This window comes from Drosophila subpulchrella, chromosome 3L (assembly GCF_014743375.2).
Source record: "Drosophila subpulchrella strain 33 F10 #4 breed RU33 chromosome 3L, RU_Dsub_v1.1 Primary Assembly, whole genome shotgun sequence".
Classification (NCBI taxonomy): domain Eukaryota; kingdom Metazoa; phylum Arthropoda; class Insecta; order Diptera; family Drosophilidae; genus Drosophila; species Drosophila subpulchrella.
The window spans coordinates 21,416,224-21,437,320 of record NC_050612.1 but is presented as its reverse complement, the minus strand read 5'-3'; the positions used below and the strand labels follow the sequence as shown (position 1 = coordinate 21,437,320).

General features: G+C 37.1%; 2 protein-coding genes across 2 annotated transcripts; one reads left to right on the top strand and one right to left on the bottom strand.

Annotated features, from left to right (window-relative positions):
- Positions 1–12,589: 12,589 nt before the first annotated feature.
- LOC119555071 (cysteine-rich motor neuron 1 protein) lies at positions 12,590–20,284 on the top strand. The gene is made up of 6 exons (XM_037866281.1): positions 12,590–12,750; positions 14,962–15,491; positions 16,879–17,009; positions 19,360–19,556; positions 19,614–19,741; positions 19,805–20,284. The coding sequence occupies exons 2-6, from the start codon at positions 15,157–15,159 to the stop codon at positions 19,821–19,823; spliced, it is 810 nt and encodes a 269-aa protein (XP_037722209.1). The 5' UTR covers positions 12,590–12,750; positions 14,962–15,156; the 3' UTR covers positions 19,824–20,284.
- LOC119555072 lies at positions 17,871–19,137 on the bottom strand. The gene is made up of 3 exons (XM_037866282.1): positions 19,078–19,137; positions 18,707–19,027; positions 17,871–18,026 (listed from the first exon to the last, which is right to left on the bottom strand). The coding sequence occupies exons 1-3, from the start codon at positions 19,135–19,137 to the stop codon at positions 17,871–17,873; spliced, it is 537 nt and encodes a 178-aa protein (XP_037722210.1).
- Positions 20,285–21,097: the final 813 nt, after the last annotated feature.

The following is a 21,097-nucleotide window of genomic DNA, read 5'->3' as shown; positions in this document are numbered from 1 at the left end:
TGGCATGCGTCTGCTGAGATCTCCGTATGCATTTATTCGGCTGCCGGTATAATCCGCTTGTACTTGCAGATTGTTCAGGTGACTAATTGCCAAGTGAGAGGCGCGTTGGCGAATGAGTAATTTTTCGATTCGAATTCGTAGGTTGATTTCTGCTGCAAGTGTCGGGAATAAGATGAAACAATGTCAAGGGAACACTGCTGGTGGAATTATTGCATTTGCATATTAACAGATCTGTCATAAATATTGATTTTACTCGGCATGGAGTCTTTGGAACTGAGGGGAATCTCGCAGTATGCGGAAATTTGATGTCATCAAGGGGCATACGTCTGGAATAATTCTGAATTTATTTGTGATTAAACAAAATTTGTTCACTACTTGCCTTTTATTTGCAGTGTTCTGAAAAATGATATAAAATATAAGTGTTATATTGGGGTGCCTTTATTTCAGTCATTATCATTAGCAGGCTAAAACCTTTTATGTTGACCCCAAAACATTAAATGTATTTTTAATTCTCTTGCCCATCAATTTGATGACACCGTATCACCATTTAAGTTGATCTGAAATTAATGATAAACAATCATCATACATATGAACCTGATTTTTGATCTGAACAACGTACCTTTATAAATTTGTTTAATTTGCATCCTCAAATCAACAGTTTTGAAGTTTAAAAAGTATAATTTACAAACAGATTGCATTAAGATGTTATCTTAAATGTTTCCATATTTTACCGAATGCAGTACTTTAATATATAGCTCGAATTAAAGTTTTTTATAATTTATTTTTTAATTTAAGAAATATATTTTATTTAATGCTGTTGCTTAGAATCTTATAATATATTTATTCCATTTTCGACATCTTTTTGCTCTACTTATTTTAAATACTTCGTGTTTCTATATCTTTGTTCTCTTTATTAAGATATATTTTCAATTACCTAATTTATTTTCTGCAATTTTAACTTCAAACTGTTGGAGTGCGATGTATTAACTCACTTTGACTATACTCTTTTCCCCTTCTCTCGTCAAAGGACATTAACCAAGCCAGAGAAGAAATCGGATACGTTTTCTTATCTCGACGCCATTAGCTTTTCTCTGACATTGAAGCAAGTGCGGGTATATTTTACTAAAGTTTGTCGCTTCCCTGCTGCTTTTCCGCTTTTCCACTTTCCCACTCGCTGTGGCCATTTTCATGGTCAGTTAGCAGGAGTGTTGTTGTCGCATAAACTGCCAGGAGATAACAGCAGAAAGGCAGGCAAAATCCCTATAATGAAATAAAAATACATAGTTAAATAATGCGGACGGACGGAATCAAAATGAACAGCTACAAGCACGAGAACAACAACATTGATTTCACTTTAACGAGCTTGTAATGTCTTTGAGCCGGCTCAAAGGCGAAAGTATATAAAAAGCGTTATGTATACGACATGTGGGCCACGCAGGCGAATGTCACACAGCCACGCAGTTGGCATGGTGCTGTGTGTATTCCAGCGGATGAAAACTTTGCTGGGAGCCGTCACATCCTAATAGGATAATAACGAGCCAAGGATGGGCGAAAGTTGTTGCGCCTTGCAGCCGAAACTCCCAAAAATAAAATATGTAGCAACAATAAACGATGATAAGGGGCCAAAGAACGTGTTGGCTTCTGTCGCCATCGTCTCAGAATTATTCCGAGGCACAGTTTTCAGCCGCAGTTAGGACTTGAACTTGTTTCAAACTTGGAGGTTTGGTATTCATTTCACTGAGGGAAAATATTAGGAAAATCTTGAGATATACAATGGGATCGTTTCACAAATGAACACCTTGAATAAATTAATATAGCCAATCTACTTCATATTATTTATCAATAATTTTAGTTTCTTAAAATGTACATACATGCTTAAATACTTATGAGAGTATATCAAACAAGAAAAATCCCATATCCGCTCTCAATGAATAAATTCAAAGTCCAAAGTCAACACTTTCTTAAGTAATTATTAAATTAATTGAGTTTATTTTTTTTACATTCGACTTTATGAGATAACACCAAACAAGAGCTAAGCCAAAAATCCCAAATTGGTTTTATCGAGTTTTGACTTATACTCTTGAAGTTCAAAGTCAAAATGTAGTTCCCACTTTAGGTCTTGAATTGGAATTTCCCGCAAGAACTTAGTAAGCCCAAAAAAAAAATGCAGATTGTGATTTGATGTTGAATATATCAAATGTTTAAAATATATCATATTATTTAAGAACTTTTTTTTTGAAGCTATAAAAAATCTAACTTTCCATTTAATGTATTGCATAAAATGTTTTTTCAAGAGTATGTACTAAATCTATTAATTTTTTTTCGGTGCATTGTCCAAGTTAACTGGGATCCATTTTAGCCGGCTGTCTTTACTAAATCGGCCCGCAGGAAGCACTGATAAGGGCCAACGACTTGCGGTAGTGAGCGGCATATAATGCTATGCATCCCCTACAATCCAACCCAGCTGACTTGCCCTTTCCCTACCCAAAAAGTATCATCCTCGGATCCTTCAGGATGTTTATGTAGGAGGCGTTGCCCTTTTGTTGTTGTTTGGAGCTGGTGTAGCTGCCAAATGATAATTTATGGGCGGAACTCTATGAAACTTCGAGGCGTCAAGAAATCTGTTAGCTAAAGACCCAGTTTTTCCCGTTCAGAGGGAGTTACCATGAATGGAAAGCAGGGTAAAATGTTCTCTGAAATAAATGTTCAAGTCATGGACTAAAGTGGGCCAAGATGAATTTCACTACGTTAAGGTGGGCACAAATTAAAAGCAGCAAATCAACATGTTTTACTTAACTTGGTTAAGTGAAAGTGAGTAAAGACATGAAGGACCAAGGGAAACGTGGGGAAGAAACTTATGTTGAGTGAGTTATAAAGCCAAAAGGGAAAAGTTGAACGAAAGCTTTGTGAGGTGAAGCGAGTAAAAAGGTTAAAAAAGGTAAAAGGAAAATAGGGGTAAGAAATTTGTAAAGTGTTGGTATAGGGAAAAGAATGCTTTAAGATTTTGAAATCAATGCACGTTTTCTTGAAACAACCAGATTGATTAGTATCCAATGGATTTTAAATTATTTTTACATTTTGTCTTAAAATAGAATCAAATATAAAAATGTTCAATAATTATAGATAGTAGTAGTAGTAGTTTACAAATAAAATGATATAACATTCTAAACTTTTCCTAAATGAAGCAAGAAAAAAGGAATCATTAGGGAAACCGTAGTAAGTAAGTTATTTACTGAACCCAATTTCGTTTCCTATTTATTTAGTCATTTCATATTAATTATATACCATCCCATCAAATTTGTTCACCTCTCTATGCGATGAATTATTAAGAAATCCATTATAATCAATTATTTGTTGGCACACTTCTTTCCCATGTGAGCTGACACCAAGGTCACAGGCCGGAGCTCACAGCCATCTGAACTCGGCGGGAAAGTCTCGGTGGATAAAAGAGACACTTGACAGTGACAGTGTAAGGAGACGATGATGAAGGCGAAGTGCGGAAAACCGCTGGGGAAAATTTCAACATCATTTTGTGTGTGCATTTGAGCGATTTCCCAAGTGATTACGGCTAGATGCACAAAGCAAGCACCTGACACCTACTAGACAAACAATTCATAATTTCGAGTGAGCCCGTCCTCAACGCGGTCCCTTTTTGGCCATTACCCACACTGACACCGAAACCCTCTTACTTACCCATCTTGGCCGTCACTTAAGGCTAACGAGTTATTTCAGTGGTTCAGCACGGATTTTTCCCCGCATTTTCTATGCTCCTCATCAGCGGTGCTCATTTATTTTGATTACCTTTTCGCAGAAAGCCAAACCAATGCCAGCAGCAGATTTTCCACCATTTTGCTGTTTGCTTTGTTTTCAGGATTTTTTTTTGCGCCACCCGTTTTGCACTGGGCCATCTTTCAAAATAAATGTATCCCTATCTTATCTAAGAATGTTGCGGGGGAAAAGTCGGAAAAGTGAAAACTACGGCTGTGGGAATAGCAGCAATTCCAGGATTTACAGTGGCTTTATAATGCTTTATTATGCTAGAAACCCAAATTAGTTGGGACAGTAATAATGTACTATTGTATTTTAAGTTATGCTGAACTCTAAAACATAATCTTCTATATTTTTTTGCTAAGTTTCCTGGTTATTATATTGTGTAAAACAGTCATATATCTACCTATTTGAAATGTATCCATCTAATTTCCGGTTGACCACTGTATCCTTATCGTTAGCTCTTTCGCAATTGGATGAGTTTTAGCTGCGGATTTTCAATCCTGGTGGGCCATCAAGCGTTGATGAGCTTAATTCCCAGGCGACACTTTTGTCCGAACAAATTTAGTGAATAAAAACCCCCTTTTTTGTACCCACAAGACCAGCCACCCACCCACACACAGACTGCAGTGCAATAATAAAGTTAGCAGAAGGATGGATCTACATCTTTCCGCCGCTTGTCTAACCGTTTCCGGAACCTGCTTCCGTTTCGCCTTGACTCCGTTCCGGCTTTCGAAGACGACAACTGGCAGTCCGGACGGAGAAGTCGACCCCGAAGGCCCGTTACCACCAAATTCCATTATGGGAGTCCTGAGTCCTGAATCCTGGCTCATTGTTTTCCCAGTCTAAGGGGGCGGAAGAGCCCCGTGGAAACCAGGAGAACTCAGGCCAAGGCGATGTTGGCCTTTTCCTTTCTGTTACGTTGTACACAAAATGAATATTACAATTTTTGCTTTCAACCCGCCTGTCATATAAGAGCGAAATAATTTCAGAAAGCATATTTCAAAATGAAATTTTCTTGCGGCCGGCTGGTATGCGGTGAAGGGCGGCGAATGCAAAGAGGCGGGGCATTTAGCCTAAAACAAATGTTTGTGCGGTCTGGTTTGGTTGGGTCTGCTCTGGTCTGGTCTACGGCTCCTGGGAAGTGGCCTGCTTTATAATGAAATAAATTTCATTTGCTCATTGACTCGATGACGATGTCGACTAACCAGAAGGATACTTCAAGAATGGGAGAGTACGCACTGAGGAAAACCCGGGTTTTAAGAGAAATACTTATGGCCTCTACTTATGGTTAGGTCACTTAAAAGTCTATTGAAATGTAGTGGTTTATAAGGTCACGAAAAGGCAAATATAAAGGTTTAGGTTTTGGAAAACTAACTAAGCCCTTTAAGGAAAAATGTGAGAAAGGTTGATTTTTCGCTATTAAATGGTTGAAATTGTTGTACATTTTAGTTTTATTGGGTAACATAAAAAGTATTTCTTTATTATTGTGAAATTCCTTGAATATAATTTAAACCATACCCTAGAACCCCATATTCCGTTATATTCTAGGGCTTAAAAATTAAAGAATTTAATACAAAACACCTGCTCTACCCATATGGCAAAAATTAGAGATGTCTTAGGAATTTACGATTCTCAAATATTTAGCTTTATAAAAATAGGTTTATTGATTTGTATATACTTAGCTCTCAAGATAAATGAAAATTTCATTTAACTTAAACATCCGTAATAGTCATAACCGTAACTTTTGAAAGGTCCATGGCCAAATACATTTCTTAAAGATTTAATAAACATATATTCCTTTTAAAAAATCTGAAAGGAAAATTAAGGAATATAGAGATCTATGGACAAGTAAAAGTTTCCTTCCTAAGATCTTAGATATATTTTTCTCAGTGCATAGGTGGATGGAGGGCTGGCAAGCGGAGAGGGCGGGGCCTGGCCGACATGTGTGGCCAGGCATGAAGGAGCTGGCCCGGAATTTGCATGCTCGAAACTGGAGCAAGCGTACAAATGCCGGAGATGCGGACGGATTCAGGGTGCGGGAACGCGGATGTGGATGTGGATGTGGATGTGGATGTGGGCCTTTCGGCTGCATGTGCTCGCAAAATCAACGGAACGGGCTCGACATTAAGTGCTCCGGCCTGGTCGGTCGGCACTCTCCAATGCCTCCGCCGTGTGTGTTTGCATATCTAAGGTATTAAGACTTGTGCGAAATGAAATATGACATAGTTGACAAAGGAGCGGATGGGAGATGGCATCTATATTACACATTACATACTACGGAGCCTGCGGCAGACACCAGAAACATCAGCAGCAGCCGAGGCAGCAGCCGGAATCAGGAGCCAAACCCTTTGGCAAATATTGATGCCACCTGGGCGTGGGCGTCTCTCCCGGGTAGATTGGTTCACCTGGCCGAAACACCTGCATTTGATGGGCGACCGACCCTAAAGGATTTTCCAGAAAGCTGGCAAGCGTGTTATTTGGCCTTAAAGAACCATAAAATCATGATTTAAAATTGCCTGAATAGCTGTGTTTTATTCGAGGGAAAATTACATTTTCAGGACTATCGTGAATGTGCTTCCCATCAGCCAACATAAGCGGATTTTTGGCTTAATTATGGCATTTACTTAAAGTTCTGGGCAACTTTAACCCGTCTTAGTGTGCAGTCAACTGAATTAACCCAATTCTTATGGGCTAGCTAAGGAATTTTACTTATTTTGGAATTTGGAGTCCCAGGGGATAATATTTAAATGAATTAATGGTGTTTCCGAACCGAAATATTTCCTTGGTGACATCTGGAAATCATCAATGCTGATTAAAATTTCCTGTTGATATCCGGTACTTTCTGGAATTTTATCAAGCTTAGATTTAAAAAAAAGTTATGTAATAGAAAAAGTATAATACTGTTGCTTTGTGCTTCATAATCTCGAAGGCAAAGACCAAGTTCGAAAACTTCAGTTCCCATTGATAAAGAAAGAAAAATACGTCAAATTTGCAAGCGCAACTGCGCTGTTTTCTGTTCCGTGAACTTCAAATCCCGTGATCCCAGAACACACAGTACTTCGTTAATAAGACTCCAGTTTTGTTTCATGAGTCATAGGCATTTTATCGCATTGTGAATATACCTCAGCATAACCACATTGAATTCAACCTGATTTTTCGATTTCAAAACACGCAGCTGGGCAGCAGGCATCAAATCTCATTTTGAAGAATTTTATCGTTAATATGATTATATATTTTTCTATAGGAGTATATATATTTTTTATACTTCCGCTTACCGATCCTTTTATAATAAGCCAATTTATTTCTGTGAAACAAAACAAATGATGTCAGCGACCAAGCAGTTGGCCTTTTTGTAATCTTGTGAAAATTTTACAAAATCGAGTGAGTCATTCTCTTTTTATTGTTTAAAAATTCGAAAGATAAAAAAATGTTCCATTGTCTTATTTTTAGTGCTTACAGATCCTTTTTAACCAAGATAATATGGAAATAGAACAACTTATTCAGTACAGTACAGTACTTCGTCCCTTTAATCAATTTTTTTTTAAAAGATTGGGTTCTTAAACATCCTCCTCTAATTGGAAGATTAAAATTCTGGGGAGAAAGATGAGAAACTACCTGCCAGGATATTTCCTAGTCTAAAGCTGCCATTCGAGGACATGTGCGAAAGCCAAATTCCGCGTGTGCTGCCATTTCCTGTGGTTATATCTCCGGCTGTCCCGACTTTGTGTCCTAGCTGTGCATTAAATGCCACTCAGCCAGCCGGCTTTAGTTTCACTCATTTTCCAGGGCTTGGTTATGTGACAAGGGGGCGGGGCCTTTGGGGCGGGGAAAGTCGGGGAAAGGCGGGAAAATGGAGCTACATACTTTTCCAGCAGTGCGCTCCACTTGGCGTGCGGCATGCCACATCGCTCGGGATCTGGATGGCAATGCAACGGAGCGGCGACGATGATGATGACGATGCCACAGTGTTGCGTCATGTAAAAGATAAACAAGTCGACATTTTGACAACCTAAAAAAGTATAAAAAAGAAGCTGAAAACAAAAAATCCCGTGCGGAATGAATGAAGACAGCAACGGATGACGACGACGACGACCACGACGGGTGAAAAACAAGATGGAACAATGGATGATGATGGCGTTGCGAGGACTCCATGAAAGTCGCCCATCAAATAATCGAAATCAACTTTCAACTTCCAACTTTGGGTCCTGCAATTTATATGCAAATTTCATTAAGGAAAATGCGGATGTTTGGGGTTTAAAATATCCGCTAGTGCTGGAATCCGCCGCCAGACTTTCTCCTCCCCGCGAAAGTAATTCAAACGAGAAATATGCATTTGACCAGAACTCTCACGCCCCTAAAATGCGCCAACTTCTTTGGCGCGTCTCAACTAATGTAATTTAAAATGGACGAGTAGCAAATTACTCGGTCATGGCGGGCATTCTGGACCCTCAATCCGCAAAACCCCCAGCCCAACCCTCTAGATCCTACGACAGTAAAGCCACAGCGTAGAAAAAACACGCAAATTACCCCGACGCAAATCCCTTAAAAAAATGGCTCAAAATAAATTGTGTGGGCGCTGCGTAAATTTGGTTTTCATTTTTTTTCGCCGGCTAGGATTGGCTTGGATTAATTTGTAATTCAAATTTATTTCGGAATAATGGTTAATTGGGTGGTTGCCGACGATCTGGAAAGGCCGAGGATCGACGTTGATTAGGAAAAGGTTTCATAAAAAGTTTGATAGCCGTAGAAAAAGGTTTTGATGCATTTAAAAAATGAATATTTTTATTGTATGTACTTACCATTAGCTTAGTTCTATAAAATTACATAAATTTATAAAGATTTGTTTAAGACAAAGTCTGTGTTTAAAGTACACACATATAAGCTGATTTTCTCATATTATTTTCTGAACTTCAAGTGAGTGGAACTCAAAGTTTTGCAATTAAAAATACTTTTATGAAGTAGGTATCATTAAATCAATAGTAAAATCGTGCTTACATTTTATGTTGCACTTCAACCGAATATCTCAATTTGTTGCTCCCATAGAAATCTTTAGCTTTGTCTTGATTTCATCTCATCCCCTCGAAATTAACATTTATATATTTCTGAAGCATACTCTTCTCGGCAACTTTGTTTGAATCAAATTTTTGTGTTTGTGCAGCAAAGTTTTCCCAACTTTTTCAGAGAGTGTTGCTTCTATCCGAATCTGAATGCCTCGATATAATTGCAGATTACAAGGCAGCATTTTCCCGTTTCGATGGAAACATGACAACCTTCGCAGCATAGCAACCTCTTTTTCCCATCGCCATTTTCCGCCCAACTTTGATGGTCTCATTTTCCAGCCGCAGCCTCTCCAATCGTAGAAAACTTTTTGTGTGCTTTTTTCTCGTGTTTAATGTTTTATGACGTACTCGAAAAAAAACGAGCAAAAAAAAAAGGAACGAAAAAATGTGAAAAATATGTATGGCTGAAGAGAACACTTCAATTTTTGTTTAAATGCCAATAAAACTGTCATCAAAAAGTTGTTAAGTAATGAAACATTGAAAATAAATGTGTGCACCGAAGGCGGGAAGTCTCTTTTTCCCTACTCCAGTCTTTTTTTCTTTTCACTTGTTTTCCCGACCATTGAGGCAAACTTTTGCCTCTGGCAATTGTTCAAGAATTAATAGCCGAAATGCTGCATTCTGTGGGATGGGGCACTTACAATTTAAGCTGCTGCCACCCCGTCCACCACATTGTTGCACATTTACTTTTTGCAGCATTTCAAGTAAGCGCATAAGTTTTCGATATTTTTTCCCTGACCATCCAATCGCACAGAGAAAAAAAAAGATGCACCTATGTTTTTATATGATTTTTTGCATTAATTAGTTGGATAATATTTTCACATATTCAGAGATTTAAAAAATCAAGTTAGCTTAAGGTTTTTAATTTGTTATTTTTGTATATTTTTGTATGCAAATTCTGCTCTTTATTCTGTAATCATTTTTTCCAATGCATAAATTGCCATGCACTTTTTCACTTTAATATTAAAAAAAATAATATTATTGATATAGGCAGTCAACATGTTATTATAAAAACACAACCTTTAATTTCAAATGGATGTTTTGACTCCCTATGGCTTACCGCTTCGATTACCTGTTTTTTTCTCTCTGCATTGATATTTTAATATTCTTGGTTCGGTTATTTTTTTCAATTTTTTTCCATTTGGTGGGTTGAGCGTTTTCTTTACGTTCCATTATTGTTGTTATAAAAGTTTTGCCCGCTCATAATTCCCGATTGCTCTTTTGTTCGATTGTAAATCTGCGGGGTGTCGGGCTGGTGGTGTTCTCAGGGGGTATTTCAGGGGGTGTTCAGCAGTTGTTTTACGCAACATTTACTGTGGCATTGGACTCATCTTCGGTGGAAAATGGGGGGACGGGGCCTACGTGTGCACCCACTTCTCCGGAGCTCGGACTTGAACTCTCTCGTGTACTTTTAAACTCAAACGTCTGTTTCACGCTAATTGGAAAAGTTGCAAGTTTTTTGCCCCGCTTTTTACAGGGGGGACAGAAATGGCAGGGGAGCGGATTTCAGGATCTCACTTGTTAGGCCCGTGCGGTGTGTGGTTTTTATTGGAGGCAAATTGCTTAGAGCGATGCTTATTAGCAGCTGACACGCTTGCCTCATCATCAAAGTTGCGGCCTAAACTGCGAGCAGATAAAAAAGCAGCAAAATACGTATATAAAATAATCACAAGACAAACGAGCTGACTTTCATACTTTTAAATTGGCCATTAGCCCGATTTCGCGTTAGGCAACCTCTGAGAATCCCGGCAACGCCCACCGAGAATCAGCTTAGGCTTAAGCCCCTGCATCCTGCTCTTTATTTGTAATTATAATAAACAAAAATGACTTTATATTTTGAAGGATGTTTCTGCATCCGCTGTTTGCTCTCGTCGCGCCATAATCATCAAGAGCTCTTCGCTACTGAGTTGTTCATGCGGCGGCCTAGTTTGTGATTTATAAAATAGTGGTTCTTTGGATTTAGCTGAAATTTTGCCACTTTGCCAAATATAATAATTCAGTTTCTTTAGACCTCGAAATCGGCGGAAAAATAATTGTCTAATATTAATTACAAAGACTATTTTATAATGCTTATAAAAATAACATGCAAACTGTTTATTTTTTAAAATTCTAGAAATGCTTTAGACAACATTTTTGACTAATAGATACGTTTTTGTTTGATAATTTTTAGGTGCATTAATTGATATAAAAACTAAATTAATGTTTTTTTCGTTTTGAACCTAAAATTAAAATCTTTCTTTTTGGAGCTTTTGGGATATGAAAGTAATAACAACGGCAAAAATAGTTTTTAATTTGTATTATAGACCTTCGATACAATTAGATGAAAATGTTAAATAAGTAAACAAAAACATTTTCCATTACAACTGATAAAACTAACCTAACCATCTTATCATTTAAAAAACAAGGAAGAACGCTATAGTCGAGTACCTAGACTATCAGATACCCGTTACTCAGCTTAAGGGACCAAAGGGAAATGGAAATATGCAAGCAGCAAAGCGAGATTTAAATACGCCACCTACCGGCGGTAGACAGATTTAAGCGTTCTGGGCGTTAGAGTGGGCGTGGCAAATTTGTTTTTGGATCAATCGATAGGTATTGACGAGATCAATACATTTCAGTTAAAATTTTTCATCTAGCATAACAATTGAGGACGCCACAGGTTTGGGCGGTTTGTGGGCGTTATAGTGGGCGTGGCATATTCGCGTGACAAAATTGCGCTGCGTACAAAGCTACAGAATCTAAATCTGAGATCCCGATTCTCTATCTTTGATAGTTTCCGAGATATCCACGTTCATACTTACGATTTTTTGAAGTTTGTGGGCGGTTTGTGGGCGTTAAAGTGGGCGTGGCAAACTTTTTTTTGAGTCAATCGATAGGTATTGATGAGAACAATACATTTCAGTTAAAATTTTTATTCTAGCATCAAAACTGTAAGTGCCACAGTTTTGGGCGGTTTGTGGGCGTTAGAGTGGGCGTGGCACTCTTTTGAAACAAACTTGCGCTGCGCAGGAATCTCAGGAATCTGCGTGCCTAATCCCAGTATTGTAGCTCTTATAGTTTCCAAGATCTCAGCGTTCATACGGACAGACGGACAGACGGACAGACGGACAGACGGACAGACGGACAGACGGACAGACGGACAGACGGACATGGCTAGATCGACTCGGCTAGTGATCCTGATCAAGAATATATATACTTTATGGGGTCGGAAACGCTTCCTTTTGCCTGTTACATACTTTTCGACGAATCTAGTATACCCTTTTACTCTACGAGTAACGGGTATAAAAACAAAAAATTTAAAATATTCCAAATATCTGAATGTCTTAACATTAAAAAAAGTAATAATTATAGGTAATCCATTTTAAATGAAAATATCGAATTTAATTTTACAAAATTTCAGGGGTTAATCACTTTGAAATCCAATATCATTGGGCTGGATAGTTTACGAAAACGGTTTAATAAAAAATAGGGAAATTTCTCTCAAAATCTCCCTACCCTTATCTCGAAATCTGGCACTGCATAAACCCGAATTTAGCAAATACTACGAGAGTCCTTCGCGTGTTGTGTATGATAACTCTGCCTTCCAGGCTCAATGGCCCATGCGCCTGCGCGGTGAGAGGAAATAGGGGGATATTTCTCAGGAACAAGAACAAAAACAGGCGAATATCCCGAAATCGGAGCGATATATGCCCGTTCTAACTGGCAAAAGGTCTATGCAGCGACGGCGGCAGCAGGTTAGTTCAGTCTCTTGCCTTAAATGGCCGCGTGCGGCAGACAAAAGCGCATGAAAAATTCATTGGGATCCGTCGGAAGCGAAAGTTTAACGTCAGGACAGCGACAACAACAAGGACCACAGGCGCTATAGCATATATAGTATAGCCAGAGCTAGTCCTAAGCGTCTATCGTTAGGTGTAACGAGGTGTGTGCCCCTGTGTATTTCTGTGTGCGCTACCGTGTGATGGCATTGTGACTGTGTCGGTGGTGTTGTTATAAAAACACAACAACAATTGAATGCCAAATTGAAAGTGGTTGACAGGCAACTGGAAAAACAACAGCATTGGCAATAATATCGAGTGTCCTTTCGGCCAAGGCAAAGTGAAAGCAATACTCGCCCGAAAAATAGAGAAAACACATACAAGGGCGATAAAAAGCAGTAAAAACAACCTGCAATTGCCGAAAGTTTATTATTTTTCCATTGATTTCGAGGCAAATAAAGTGCGCAACAATTTCGAAAATATATTGAACTAGGTTAGGGCTTTTTGGAAGGCTATGGAGTGGGACATCAAACGTTTAAATACAAATTAGTTGGGCATGTGTTCCAATAAATTTGATTTCCCCCCCATGTCATTCCATCTCTTTCAGTTTCGTTCTGTCCCTTTCAGTGTTGAATTCTCAACAACTTTTTGGCATGTGGCATACATTTGGGGATTCGTTGAAATTAATTTCCGAAGTTTTTGCTTTTTGCACCGATGTATTTTTCCTTTTTTGTGGTGAATTGACAGCGAGTTCATTTTCCAGGCTCTGATTTTGGCCCCGACCACGATTGGTTAATTAAGCCACCGAAGTCGCCGAAAAGCGATTTGAAGGCAGGATGATCAGACGATGATTAAAAAAAAAGTAGATGACACCGTCAAGGTTTCGGGGAAGTTAAATGGGAAAACTTTAATTGCCAGAACGGTCGTGGAAACTTTTTGAGCTGGTGGACAAATAGGTTGTACCTTTTAATTTAAATCTGATTAAGTTTCTCCGAAAGTTTTCCACTGTCAGTCAATTTAATTCTTGCAGAAAAAGTTGGGAAAAACACATTGACCCTAAAATACTTTGTAATAAACAATGTTTGCTTAGCACCCTGCAAACATAGTTTACGTTCCGGTTTAATCTTGGGTACCACAGACATCACTAGGGTTTTAGTAAAGTTGTCAAAAAATATGCTGTTATAATTCTTTTAGTTCGTTTTATTTAAGCTGCATTCTTTTGGGTACCTTATTAAGAGATTTAAAGGCCCTCTTGAATTCTGTTTTTATGTATTTCTAATTTCATTACATATTATTGGTTTTATGTATTTAAGGACTGAATATTAAAAAAGGACACTTTTAATGTATGTTCTGCATACGAAATTATATTTTATTACTAAATTGTGTTTTCATTTTATTACGTTCAAAAGATTTATAAACCATTTCCACACATTACGAATTTATGGCCCTAAAGTTGGCAAACGCTGTTGCAACCAAACGACTAAAAATGTATACACATAAAAATGTATATACTTCATTTTGCATTATATTATTTTAACGCCATTAAAGTCATCATATGCTTTAAATATTCTCTAAGGCAGAAACATTAAAATGATCAAAAATTCCCTTTTAAATTAACGAGTGGGCAGAAAATGACACATATTTATTTAATAATCATTTTGCAAATTTGTTGGTTAGCAAAAGGAAGGAACGTCAATAAAATACACATAAAATCAGAACGACAGCTGCTTATTTTGCATTTATTTTATCGATAAGATAACAAAAAAGGCATATATTTTCTGCATCGTATGATAATGATAAGATAACTCACGAAATAAAGGAATAAAAATAATGCTTAAGGCTATCAAAGAAAACAGCAGTTAATAATTTGCATAAATTAATCAATAATAATAATAATATAAGAACTTATAGTGAGGCAATTCGGGAAATATTAGTTACATGAAGAGATCAGTGTATTTTATTTCACATTTATATAAACTCTTCACAAGAAAAAAGAGATCCCGTATCTACCCCATATTAAAGAGGCTAGAGGGAAAAAATGAAAATGGTATTCTATTGGTTGCTACTTATCAGAATTCAAAAATGCCCCAATCCAATTAATTAGTGATTTGATTGGCACATAAAGTGTCGCCATTTCAGGAAATTTCAATTTAACGAACCATGTTTCCGACCGTTTTTACAAATTTATGACCACCGAAAAGTAGGCAGCTTTGATGAAATTTTAATGAAATTAGACCGGCAACCGATTTCCGCAATTTTCAATTGTACAACGCCTATTCAGGGAACAATTGAGGGAATGGCAGTGGGTAGTTAGAGTTGGCCTGGCCGCAGTTTATGGCATTTTAATCATTTAAGAACGCTCTTGCTCTTTGCAGTCAACATGCAAATTGCCTGCGCCGGACCCGGACACCGGACCTACCCTACTCGCAGTCGAACCCAGGAGCAGAATCCGCATCCACAGTCAGCGCCATCATCAGCATCCTCATCATCATCATCATCATCATCATTGGAGGCAGTGGAACGCAAACGCACCGTACAGCCAAAAGGGGCGCAATAAAAATTGCCTATAAATGGGCGGAAGTGCCAGAGGCGTGGGGCGGCAGGGGCAGGATGTGCTACGCACAAGGACATTGAGGGGGGAGCCTGAGGAGGAGGTCGGCAAACAGCGGCACAACAAAGCCAAACTTCCGCATAGGATGCGACCGAACGGAAGTTATTTTGGCCGCCTGAACGTGAGCGCGCTGCTCATCTACTTGTGGTGCTATCTGCTCCTAATAATGGCAGCATCTGGCGGCAGCAACAACGTGGTAAACGGCCTCAAATGCTACTGCAATCCGAAGGAGTGCGACGTCATCCGCTCGCCCGACTGCCCCGGAAAAGGACTCATGCTCTGGGATCCCTGCAAGTAAGTCGCCGCTCCCTGCACACCAATTAAAAAGATATTTTCCGGCTGGCGAGTAGGAGTACCATACCATTAGGAGTGCCCTCGTGCGTATATATCATCCATTTTATAGCCAGTGCAAGCGGAGAAATTGATATTAGGTTTTATTTCAGAGATTTTACTTTCATTCTTTGCGTACGGGCTTAAAGTATTCAAATTAGTTTCATTAAATTTTCTAGGAACAAGGGCAAGTTCTATTTTTTAATTTGTTCTTTTATCTTTAATTAACTTTAATAATTTTCTGAACATTTTAATTAGTTTTTGTCTAGGCCGAGTTACATTTAATTACCTATTTTGAATTGCAAATATTCTATGTCTCCCATATTTTTTGCATCTACATTTTTCCTCCATAAAATCAATTAGAAAACATTTGAATTTCGGTTTGGGCCCTGGCAAAACCTCTCTCTATTTTAATTGCTAAAATAAACAGGACGACTAGTTTTACTTTTACAAAACTCACTTGTTGTGCTTATTTAACCTGCAAGCGAACTGAAACTATTTTTATTTGATTGGCGTTGTATAATGGAGGTCAAAACAATGGAAAACAATTCAATTGTGCATAATTCTGAAGCTTTGGTGATTATCGGCACAATTACCAAACATTTTTATATCACTTTTATTCACTAATTACGCAAATTTTGTCTTGGTAACTACTTATTGCCAACATTATAATCAACTTATCATTAACGAGTTTGTTTCACTGAAATTTTTAAATTGCTTAAAGTATACTTCTCTTTATACGTGGTTCCTAATTAAATTGGCTACCAGAAACCAATAAGCAAATATTAACATAAAATTAAAAATTAATTATTATTAAAGTTTCGACACAGCTGTTGATCATATAATTCGATTTATAATATGTTAATGGCTTATCTATGGTACCGCTTAATTATAGCGTTTTATATTGATTTTATATTTCATAATTTCATACAATTTTTGATTAATGTATAATGTTCACATCATACAGTTTGCAATAGTATTCATAAGTGTATTTTTCCCCAAACTAACGTATTATAAGTACTTTTGATTAATATAGAACAAAGATGCCACAAATTCTTAACCAAGCCATGACCTTAATAATTGGCAATGATATAATTAAGAGAGTCAGGCATCAGAGCATCTAAATTCCAATTCGATTCGCATCGTGAGTCACGTACTGCTTAGGAATTCACATCAGGCAGCCACCCAAACGTCTCCACATCACAATAGAGAGTGTTAACTAATTGTTAACGCTTATCGAATCCAAGACGGAATCGAATCAATTACCACTGGGATTGATCCATTCATTCCATCTCCATTGCGCGGATTATGCTCATATATATATATATCATATACATCCAACTATTCGCAGATGTTGTCGCATATGCGCCAAAACTTTGGGCGAGTCCTGCGGCGGTCCGGGCGGATTTTCCGGTCAATGTGAGCCGCCCCTGCAGTGTGTGACCAAGCTGCCCATTAGCAGCGGATTGGGCGTGTGCATGGGTAAGTCGATAGATATGTATACATACTTTATAAACTGGGACAAATTTTCACAAATTGGTCATATACACAGATGGCGGGAAAGCTTTTACAGATCTGATTACGGAATATGTTATCAGGGGACTTCAGGGATCATGAATTAAAAAGAAAAAAAAGAACAAAATTGTCTAACAATCTCTTAAAAAATTAAAGTATATTGAATATTTATATTTTCAATTTTTATTTATTAAAAAGGTTGTACGTTTATTTTTGCTATCAAATTTTAGGATTTGTATGCCCTATTGGGCACTATTTGTTTTCCATATTCGCTGTTCCATACTTTGTGGCTAAGAGTAAAACGAGTATGTTTTTTACGCTTGAAATATAAGGACACATTAATCAGTCTTAAAAAAATTTAACAAATCTTAATTACGATCCTTGTTGTAAGCAAAAACGATATTTACAATGTTGAAACAATTGAAAGAATATTTCGATTGAATATATAAACTCAGATACCTATTGTATGAAGTTGTCCAAAATTTAGTGACGTTTTCAAAAAAAAAGTAGGTAATCTGATTTTAACAAAAAATAGTTAATTGTATATAATATATAATTATATAATTATAATAATATATGTATATATAATATAATTTTGTAAGAAACATCTAGCAATAATCTTTTTTTTTCAATAGATAAATATAGATATATTTATTGGGAACCCATATAGATTGCATAACACAATTGTATAATAAAACAATGCAGGACTTTTTCAAGTGTATATTTCGCACATATAATAAGAGGATGGTAGTGACCCCTTGCCATAACCCGCTGGCTGGTTATGGTTATGGAGCATTTGTATTTAGTCGCATCCATTATGCATTAACATCACGTATTATAGACCACAGCGCCCTCGAATGATATGTCCGCAACCAGTTCGGAGCGCTTCAGCATTTTCGCTCGCATTTGCCACTTGGACTGCGGAGCTCCTGGCGGGAATTCGTCCGAATTGAATGTATAGTTGCGGATCTCGTACTGTATTCCCTGCATAATATGATGGCATTGGCATCCATTCCGTTTTTGTGTGTAATCGTGTTTGGGGAATTAATGCGTCCCGGCCGTGCGGCAATTTGGAAATGAAAATGGAAAATGGTAAATGAAATAACGGCAGAATGTTGTTCAAATTTAACTAGTTTTGCTCGTCGAGAGTGCCACAACACGAAATGTTGACAAATATTTGCTTTTATTTATTGAAAGTTGCTTCCCAAAGGAAAATATTGGTCTTCCTCACGCTGGGCAGGGGCAAAGTTTTGACATCGAGCTACTAGCACAATAAAAAAACAGAAACAAACGGAAGTTCTATTTCATTAAATTGCTTTCTTCGTTTGTTGTCATCGAAACATATTTATTCTGTTTTAGTTTTGACAAGTTGGATAAACTCAAATCAACTTGTTTCGGGATAAAAGCATGAATGCTGAAGCTGTACTTTTCTAGCTCTTAAATAAACATTACAGTAACTGAAAAACTTTGCAAAAAAAAATATCAGGAATATTTAAATGACTAGCATTATTTAATTAATTAATTATATACTTAAAATGGAGTTGATATGGTTCAGTTTAAAAGTTTTACACCTGCATAGCTAGTAATAATAATTAATTATTATTTAAGTAGGTTACTTTGGTTGAAACTTATCAAAATGTATTAGATGGGTAAATTTTACTTACCTTTTCCACAGGACAACCAGCTGGTAAAGTGCTGACAGACTTGAGTCTTTTGAACAGCCTGCCAACGACATTGTTTTGATACATAGAACCCAAGTAGTTACAGCCATCCATCTTGAGACTCGCTATATTCATGGGGGTGTTATCTTTCTTTAGCAAATCGAATGCAATATACATATCGAAGTGATCTATCGTTTGATTCAAACTAAATCTAGCCGATACTACCGGATTCCGTTTCCGCAAAAGTTGGCATTCCAGTCCATTGACATATTTCCAAGATACAACTTTGCAGCTCAATGATTTGATAACAATATCATAATTATTCTGCCGGGAAGAATTTATTAAAAATATTTTCTGATTCCAAGAGAACAAACCTTTGCCAAACCGATTTGCAGAGGTAGAAGTATAACGAAAAATGAAAACCGAAAAAACATTCTGCCCAACTAAATAGGAAAATGCAAATGGGGTCGGCTTATATAGGCCTAGACTAATTTAAAATAAGCATCACCATAATCTCTTTTAATGCGCTGAGAATCAAAGTTCATTTTGGGGCCTAATGAACATTTAATATGTGGATTAATGCGCACCAACAACTTTCCCCCATCTCATCGATTTGGTGTTAATAACTTTATTTGTATTGTTTGTGCTTTAAATAGATTTGCAGCACCTGACCGCCCTGACCTACAGTCAGCACGATAATTGTTCCGACAGCGATACGATTGTTTTGCAGCCGGGCTGCGAGATCACAAACAAACGCTGCCAGTGCTGGCCAACAATGCGCACCTGTCTCAGCGAACTGACCAGCGATGGGGGTTCCCCCAGCGATTCCCGTTGGCACTTCAAGAACCTAGAGGTAAGTACAAGTAACACCCCATTAAACTTATAAGTAGTGTGGCTTTCTTCCCCCCAGGACTGCCAGTTGAACTTGCAAAATCTAATTAAAATCGAACAGGAATTCGATGAAGACTACAAAATCTCACCGAGCAAATTCACATATAAAAAGCTGCGCAGAAAGCGAAAATCGTTGAGAAAACGCATGTAAGCATAGCCTAACACTTTCCTTTTATGTTTAAAAAAACTAACTAACTACTTTATTTTCAGCATCATTTTGAAGGATTGAGGCTTCTGTGTGCCATTGGAAAATCATCCTCTTTCTCAGCTCTTAACTCAATAAAACCAAATGGAAAATCTCTGTACAGATAGTATGCTTACTTCTAACTTAAAATATGGCTATTATAAATAACATATATATTATATATAACAACATATACATATACAAGAGGAAAAATACATATGAGAAATAGACAAATTGTATGTATCCTAAGACATTTGTTACTTTATTGTTTTTAGAGTGCGCGTACGTATGTATAAATTTGCAATTTTTATTCCTACTGCCCCCCCGAAAACAAAATATACAAAACAATAAATGGAAAACATTTCAAGAATGTTGTTGCTTTAAAAATAACATATACAAAATGTGCAAAGTGTTGGAATTTTCCATAGGCATAAGTCAAGCCATTAAATAAACAATAAATCCGAATGACAAATTTTGCATGAAAGAGCATCGAAAATATATAAGTGGCCAGAAAATAAAGCGCAAGTTGTTTTTCTTTTTTATGACTCGATTCTGCCCTGCAAGGAACTGACATGGAACAAAAAGGTTTTAAATTGGTGGTTAAGTATAAATGAAAATTTAACACCGAACAGAGAAACTGATTTAAATTTTAAAATGATTAATCTTAACATACTTTATATTTCAATTTAATTTAAGAGTCCACTAATCCTTACAACGACCGTTGTTTTTTAGCATTTTTAATAGATATGTATTAAAAGTAATTTTGATCAATTACTAAAAAAAACGGGTATTCTTTGATATAAAACACCTTTTCCAAATCAGATATATGAAATTTAATTTAAAACAATTTTTAAACAGTTCGTTTTTTTAACTGGACCATTTTTTGAAGCTTAGGGTTATTTTTACAAAATGTAAGGATAAAGACCCACTAAAATCAAAGTTTTTATAAAATTGGAATCATTAACAATTTGGTATGCATACAAAAAAATTTTAATTAATTAACAGACAAATTATGAAAAGCATACTTTTTAGGCCTAACAGCAGAGGTTCTATATTCTAACAGGGGAAAGTATGCAACAAGTTAAAGTGATGTAGAAAGAGTGTAGAGGAGGCATGTAGAATGGAGGGTTCAGCTGGATGACAACAGGTGTCGCTCGAGCTGACATTCTGGCAACGCTGTGCTGAAATTGTTATTTTCTCCTACACAAACAAACCCATCGGTCAATTTGACCAATATAACAATTAATGGGCTCAGCCCTTGGAATTATTTATGTGACCAATAAAATTAAGTATTTTCGCATCAAAAAAATACACATTCT

Excerpts from the sequence above, each read along its gene's own strand:
- LOC119555072 (XM_037866282.1), bottom strand. The coding sequence starts at position 19,137 with ATGTTTTTTCGGTTTTCATTTTTCGTTATACTTCTACCTCTGCAAATC. Across the intron at positions 19,028-19,077 it reads TGCAAATCGGTTTGGCAAAG|AATAATTATGATATTGTTAT; the intron begins GTTTGTTCTCTT and ends TCTTCCCGGCAG. Across the intron at positions 18,027-18,706 it reads CTGGTTGTCCTGTGGAAAAG|GGAATACAGTACGAGATCCG; the intron begins GTAAGTAAAATT and ends CATATTATGCAG.
- LOC119555071 (XM_037866281.1), top strand. The coding sequence starts at position 15,157 with ATGGGCGGAAGTGCCAGAGGCGTGGGGCGGCAGGGGCAGGATGTGCTA. Across the intron at positions 15,492-16,878 it reads ATGCTCTGGGATCCCTGCAA|ATGTTGTCGCATATGCGCCA; the intron begins GTAAGTCGCCGC and ends AACTATTCGCAG. Across the intron at positions 17,010-19,359 it reads CGGATTGGGCGTGTGCATGG|ATTTGCAGCACCTGACCGCC; the intron begins GTAAGTCGATAG and ends TGCTTTAAATAG.